Consider the following 7,442-nt stretch of genomic DNA (forward strand, 5'->3'; position numbering starts at 1 on the left):
GACTTCACCTCTCTCTACCGATACAAACTCATAAACAAGCATGCAGATAGAAAAAGACAGACACTGATATTCAATATACCGCATATCAGTCTCAATCACAATACTCTGGCCATTTTGCATGTCAAGAAACATTGTCTCAATCACAATACTCTGGCCATTTTGCATGTCAAGAAACATTCACAATACCTTCTTAGAAGGTACCAGAAAGTAAAAGCAGCAGTAAGTGTTGTAAAATTAAAACATTCACAGTGAATGCATAGACCCAAAAGAATAACTCGGTGAAGCTTCAGACAAACACGTTTGAATGCCACCCATCTCAAAAAGAACCAATCTCTATAATAAAACAAGTTTAAGGAAAACAGATGACCCAGAGGGGTTAAAGGAATCATTGTAACATATGGATTATAAAGTTGCTCAAAAAGTTGATTTTTTAATGAAACTTTAAGAGAAAGATCAGCAAGTCTTGCCTCTGAAAATCAAAGATGAAGCAACCCGTGTTTCACACCTACTAGAACTGAAGCCGAAGCCAGCCCTTCCTTTTCATGTCTATCAGTAACTCGTTCTTTGCAATCACACCAAGACTCTTGTACTCAGTTTCATGTGTTCCCAGCATGTGAGTGCCTTGCTAGCGTGATACCAGACAGACTAGAATTAAAAAAGGTTGGCCAATCCACTCCAAAACTGATCTGAACATTGATGCCTCCACAATGACTTATCAATCTACAGTCCATAAGTCATGCTCTGAAAACCAGTCAGAATATCATTGTTTGCCTTCATAATGCTCCATTTCAGCAAAAGTGAAAATAGAGCATTGGAATTTAAGACTTCACATTCCAACCCCCAGACACAGAATGGAGCCAAACTCATTCGGTTATATCAGCAGGTAACCGGCGTCTCTTGCCATAGTCTGCTTCCTTTGAGCGTGGGCGTTGATCATCTTCTTCCACAATACGACCTTTACCTCGGGATCTTGATGGTTTTTCTTTCTCCCAGTCATCTTCATTTTCCCAGTCACGTTCTCTTTGTCTCTGATCCATATAACCATCTTTCTCCTCTCTGTAGCGATCTCTGTGCCAATCTGTTTCCCTATCATCACGGCGTCTCCTATCTGTCCAGTCCCTATCTGTTCCCCTCTCCTTATCCCTGGGGGCACTTGACCTTCCCCCTCTCTCGTGGGCTATCTCACTATATCCATATTCTGATCCCCCATCCTCTCCATAGCTTGACTCCCTCATCCTCCTATTATGTTCCTCTCCACCCCATCCACCCATACCAGAATCTCCCCACATCCCTGACTGATGCCCATCCATGCCACCACTAGACATCATCCCCATTCCATTGCCGGCTACTCCCCTACCAAAAAATGCCGGATTGACATGAGGGGCCACACCAGGAAGACCCACAGTTCCAACAGGAGGAAATGTTGGCATCATCCCAGGAAATGGCGGTCCATGTGAAGAAAATCCACCATAACCTCCCCCCCTGCCCATATGTGCTCCATATGTTGGATCAAATCCTTGACCCATCATCCCCTGAGGATGCATCATTCCACCTGGAGGGCCTCCCATTGGAGGCCCTGGGATACCTTGACCATAAAGACCTCCACCCCCATTGCCACCCCCACCACCACTGCTGCCACTATTCTTCATACCTCCCCTTCCCCTTCCTTGTCCACCACCTTGACCTCTATTGCTCCCCCCTTGTCCACCCCTTCCCCAGCCCGTCTTCCCATAATTCCGTCCACCATCACTGCTACCTTGATAAGAACTACCACCCCCACGTCCCCCACTTCCATCACCCATAGACCTCCTCTGCTGTGATTGCCCCTGTGTTTGTCCCTGTGACTGTCCCTGACTCTTATTCATCTGAGCAGCACCCATCTGCCTTACCGTATGCGGTGAAGCATATGCCACCACACAAGGCCTCCCATTAAATACATGCCCATTCATCCCCTCCTTACAAGCACTAGCCGCACCAGCATCACAGAACTCCACTTGGCAATACCCCTTAGACTTCCCACTGGCCTTCTCATCAAAAAACTTCACCTCCTTAACCCTCCCATACTTCGACAACTCGGCCTCCAGCTCCGCATCAGTAGTCCACCAATGCAACTCCCCAACAAAAAGCATTGTCCCCCCATTACCACCACCACCTCCCCCTACTTCCACATTCCTGATGTTCCCTGCGTTACTATTCTCATTCACAGAACCCTTACTCTGACTCTTATTTGTACCCAACAAAGAAGCCCCTCCTCTAACTCCCGAACCTCTGCCTCCCAAATCCCCATTTTTGACATCCTCCTGCCCTCTAAACCCCTGCCCAAGATTCAACTTCAAACCCTGGCTCTCTCCAGTACCTTTGGAGGCCTCTCCCGGACCCTTGGAGACCTCTCCCAGGCCCTTGGGGCCCTCCCCGTAGCCCTTAAAACCTTCTCCCAGATTCTTGGAGCTATCACCCAAACCCTTGGAACCCTCATCGTACTCCTCCTCCTTTTCAGCACTACCATCATTATCCACCCTCTGAGTAGACTCGATCATTTGGCCCATCCCATCATTTTCTTCAACTCCATTTTCATTTTCACTAGGGTTTCCAACATTCTGTATAAAACCCTCGCCCACGTTAACATCATTATATAGATCGTCATACTCATCGTCTTCCCCCATCATTTCTTCTTCTGCAAGCGCAGAAATCTCTCCTCCCGCCTGAAAACTTTTCTTGGGTACATAGTCCTCATCCTCGTAATCCAATTCCTCTTCACCCACAGGATCCATTTTATAAATATTAAAAACAACAGTTGTAATTTAAACAAACAACTCTCTTATTGTTTTTCCACTAAATTGATAATAGAAAAGAAAATTTCGTTTCTTACAAGAGAGTGTGTTGATTTTCTAGAAACCCACAACCAGCGTTTTCATCTTCAGGCACTGTGACATTTCATTTGCGTGTAGTTGTTTGTTGTGTATAAAACCCTCCTAGAGCAGAATTGATGGGATGCCATCCGGCAACTCGCGATGGCTCTTACCTGGGTAGCAGAACTTCGCCTGAGAAATGTAGAAAATGTTGATGACTGAAAAGTACGTAAGCCAATCAAGGCGAGCCTAGGCACAACTGGCAAAATCGGCAAAACGTGCGTTGTTTGAGGAAAAGGGACTAAAGATAATGCGACCTAAATTTGAGGATTTATGTAGCAACGTCCAAGTTATTGTGCCGCAACGTAATTCTGCTCAGGTTTCACCAAATGAATGAATGAATGATTTTATTGATGTTCATGAGACTAGTCAGTTTACGGGATCAAGAAAATCACAACACTAGATCTTTTGAATTTTTTTTCATGTGTGATCTTTTGTTATGAATCTTGACTAGATAGCTAGCAATTTGGTTGATCTTGTTCTCATCAAATAAATGATACGTGTTGTCGGCTTTCAAGATAAACTCATATTGAGCACGTATATCATCGTAAGCAGTGCACTCAACGAGAAAGTGTCGTTCGGTCTCTATAGCACCCGCCTTGCAGAACAAGCAAGTTCTCTCCTCCCAAACCTCTTTGGGTCTTTGCCACCTACCTGTTTCACACCTGAGATGATGTGAACAAGTCCTTAATTGAGCAAGTAACAGCATTGCCTTCCCTTTAATAACTATCTCTAAATATGTTTTCTTGCCATGTTCTCCAGTTGGGTTAAACTCTTTGATGTAATACGCCTTTTTACGACCAATGTGATTAGTCTACATGGCAGTTTGAAACTTTTCAATGACGAACTTCTTTATTTCCCCATTAGTATTAGGACACTCATGCAGCTTGATGTTCCATTTGTTCAACCACTTTTTGTTTTGTTTCACCCAAGTTTTCTTCCTATGGTTAAGACCCTCTTCCATCACAATCTTGGGCCACCGTTGGTTATTCATGTTTTCAACCTTCTTTAGATAACTTATTAACCGGATTATAGTTGATGCCTCCAATGGAAAAGTACCTGCTTCTACTAAAAGGATTTCATAAGGCACTGATGTTTTAGCTTTGAGATTGCTTGTGATCGAGTGTTTTTGAATTCTTTCTAACTATCTCCATCCACAATATGACATGTTGCCTCCCCAAACCTCGCATGCATAGAGAACAACTGGTGTGACCAGCAAACCAAAAAGAGTTTTCTTGGTTTTCCAATCCCACAGCTCAGCTTTTATGCACCTATTTTGAAGTAAATATGATGCTTTCCATCCCCCCTATAAATATGACAAGTTTCCCAACTAAGATTACTTTGGAATTCAATGCCAAGATATTTGTATTCTTTCACAATTTCCAATGGACTACCTTCAAAAAGAAAGGTAATTTACTTATCTTTCCTCTTTAAAGAGAAAACCATGATCTTGGTTTTGGTAATGTTCACCTCCATCCCTACCTCCTAGCAAAAATGCTCTAGAGCTCTTAAGTGATTCCTCAAACCATGAGTCATTTTAGATATTAGGATAAGATCATCTGTATATAAAAGTAATTTCACCACATAGCCTGCAAGATGAACACCTTCACCCTCTGACATGTTTAACCATGTTTCTAATTTATCAATGTATAAACCAAACAAAGTGGGAGAAAGAGGGCACCCCTCCTTAACGCCAAGGTCACGACCAAAACACTCGGACATTCCTTCACTAGTTCTGATTTTAGCTCTAAACTTTCTCATATAGTCTGTGACTGTTGCTCTATATATGTCAAGTACACCCAGATCTTTCATTATATTCCATAGTTTGTCTCTAGGCACCATGTCAAATGTTTTCTCAAAGTCCACAAAACAGCAATATGCTTCTTCCCCTTGATTGTCCCGTATTTTCTCTATCAAATGCTGAAGAGTGATGTAATGATCAATGGTGGAGTGTCTAGGTCTGAAATCGGCTTGACCTTTAGCCCTTTTTCCTTCCACTTCTGCCCAACTATTGATTCTACGCTCCACCAAGCTCCCAAAAAGTTTGCCTAAAAGGGGGTTGACCATAATAGTGTGGTAGTTAGATGGGTTGTTGATATCCCCGCTCTTAAAGATAACCACGCTAGTTGTCCAATTTGTTGGAAAACCATCTCGAATGACCCTATTGAAGATACCCTTTATGTGAGGAGCAAGAAGCTCAACTCCCCACTTTAAGAATTTTGCTTAAAGCCCATCAATATCACTTGCCTTACCATTTGCTAAACTCTTTATTCCCTGCTTGATATCATCCAGCATGAATAACTCCATCGAAGTGGTCACAATGACAGGAAAATTATTATCCTGTAACCGCTCATAAAGAAGCTTTGCATAATCCAACCATTGGGCATCTATAATATTATTTTCAGTTTGTTTTCTCCTTTGCTACAGTTCCTTCCATAAATCTTTGAGACTGTGTTTACCAAGATAGATTAACTCCTTCCTTCTTCACTAGTAAATTCGGGGCTAATTTCTAACGACCAATCGTCGGAATTGTGACTACTTTTCGTCGGACTGCCGACAAATGAAGTCGTCGAAAACTCGTCGTCGGACTTTCCGACGATGCCTTTGAACATCAGAATTACAACGACACCGTGAACTCTATCGGCGGCGGTCATGATCTCTCTTCTAGTCAAAAATATCGTCGGACATACAGCATCCTCGTCGGATGTTTGTTTAGTTTGTGTCGGGATTTCGACAGCAGCCTGAAACTTTGCACCGACGAGAATGTTGTTGGTCCAACGGTTTGGTCATTGGTCCAATAATATGCATCGACGACCGTCCGACAAGGAAGTGTTGTCGGACATATAGCATCCTTGTCAGATGTTTGTTTAGTTGGCGTCGGAATTGCGACGACAGCCAGAAACTTTGCACCGACGAGAATGTTGTTGGTTCGACGATTTCATCGTCGGTGCAAAGTTTAGTTTCCGTCATAATATATATATATATATATATATATATATATATATATATATATATATATATATATATATATATATATCATTATTATTATTATTATTATCTAGACGTAAAGCACACCTCCTTGATATGTACAGCGAATGATATTCTATCCCCATCAACTACCAATAGGGGGCATAGGTTTCAATCTAATATGAGGCGCACTGGTTTCAAGCTAATATGATCAGGCGCACCATGGTTGAGATGGTCCAACTTCTAAGAGGACTGTATGAACCACTGAGTACTGGTAAACCCATTAAAAATGGTGTTGATAGGGAATTAGCTAACCCAAATACAAAAGCCTTTAAAGCCAATTTTCTGGAAAAGGAAAGGATAGCACCAATAGAAGAAGAGCAACCCAATCAGAGAGATGAAATTACTTTATCTAAGTTAGTTGTTCTTGGGAGCTACCAAAACTTATCTACTATATATATACATGAAATAAATTTATCTACTATATATACACGTATTTCTCATAAGTATATCCCAAATTGATAATCTCATATAAAGTGCCATCCTATGTCAGTACATGACATATACCTATTGAATGACATGTATATATCTCATACTAGTCAATACATGGCATATACCTATTGAATGACATGTATATATCTCATACTAAGTAGTCACTCGTTATTATATATTCAACATGTATTCAAAGACGATAATCATGCATTCCAGACTACATGAATATCCTCTTTAATAAAATAAATCACATGTACAAAGTTATTGGGTTGATCGAGTCCAATAGCAAAGTACAATAGGTAAATATAGTACTAAAAATAATGTTACTAGCATCTTAAAAGAAAACATAAATGCATTATGACCACCCACAAAACACTTGATATAAAATAGTTCCAACCTTTCTTTTGTTTCAGTAACTAGGGTTTGAATTTAAATTTTGGTATAAAATAAATAAATTTAAGGTCATCTCTCCCCTGTATAGTTCAACATGTCCACATGTTTACTCCTAAAAAATTTCAACTCATTTAGATATCTTATTTTCTAGTTATGAAGTTGATCTTGGGACCTATGGGTTATGGGACTTAAAATTGACACATATAAGAAATCATGATCCCAAATTGAAAGACATACCAAACATAGTAAAGTCATTTTCTCAAAATAGACACAAAACCAATATTAATTAATTGACATGATACTAAGAGAAATTTGTAGTATAATAGGGTGCTAGCTAACACTACTAAAGTTATGCTCAAGTTGTTTGAGATCTCATCATGGTAGAAACAAAGGGAATCAAAAAACAAAAAAAATTGTTGTAATTTCTTATGTATTTTATATTATGTGTGATCAATAAAATTAAAATGTTCAATAGTGTATCTATAATAAGCTTATCTTATCTTTTACCTTCACATCCTTTTCCTTTATAAAACGGGAGTAAACTTATTTTGTTCATTTTGATATGATGAGGATAGGATACTTTTTTGTTAAGAAATTGTACAAATCTTCTTCTTTTTTTTGTTTAGTAAGCTTTAAAAAATGCTATCCAAATATAAATCTAAAAATATTAAAATGGCAAGA

At 40.1% G+C, this 7,442-nt stretch overlaps 1 protein-coding gene across 2 annotated transcripts; it reads right to left on the reverse strand.

The window, feature by feature from the left end:
• Window positions 1–314: 314 nt before the first annotated feature.
• Window positions 315–3,227, reverse strand: LOC131066387 (glycine-rich cell wall structural protein 1.8). 2 transcript variants are annotated; one of them, XM_058001141.2, is made up of 2 exons: window positions 2,870–3,226; window positions 315–2,752 (listed from the first exon to the last, which is right to left on the reverse strand). In XM_058001141.2, exon 2 carries the CDS (start codon window positions 2,664–2,666, stop codon window positions 864–866), a length of 1,803 nt encoding a protein of 600 aa, XP_057857124.2. In that variant the 5' UTR covers window positions 2,667–2,752; window positions 2,870–3,226; the 3' UTR covers window positions 315–863. The 2 variants fall into 2 exon arrangements, with proteins under 2 accessions (XP_057857124.2, XP_057857123.2); XM_058001140.2 differs by having other exon boundaries at window positions 315–3,227.
• Window positions 3,228–7,442: the final 4,215 nt, after the last annotated feature.

This window comes from Cryptomeria japonica, chromosome 3, assembly GCF_030272615.1.
Source record: "Cryptomeria japonica chromosome 3, Sugi_1.0, whole genome shotgun sequence".
Lineage (NCBI taxonomy): Eukaryota > Viridiplantae > Streptophyta > Pinopsida > Cupressales > Cupressaceae > Cryptomeria > Cryptomeria japonica.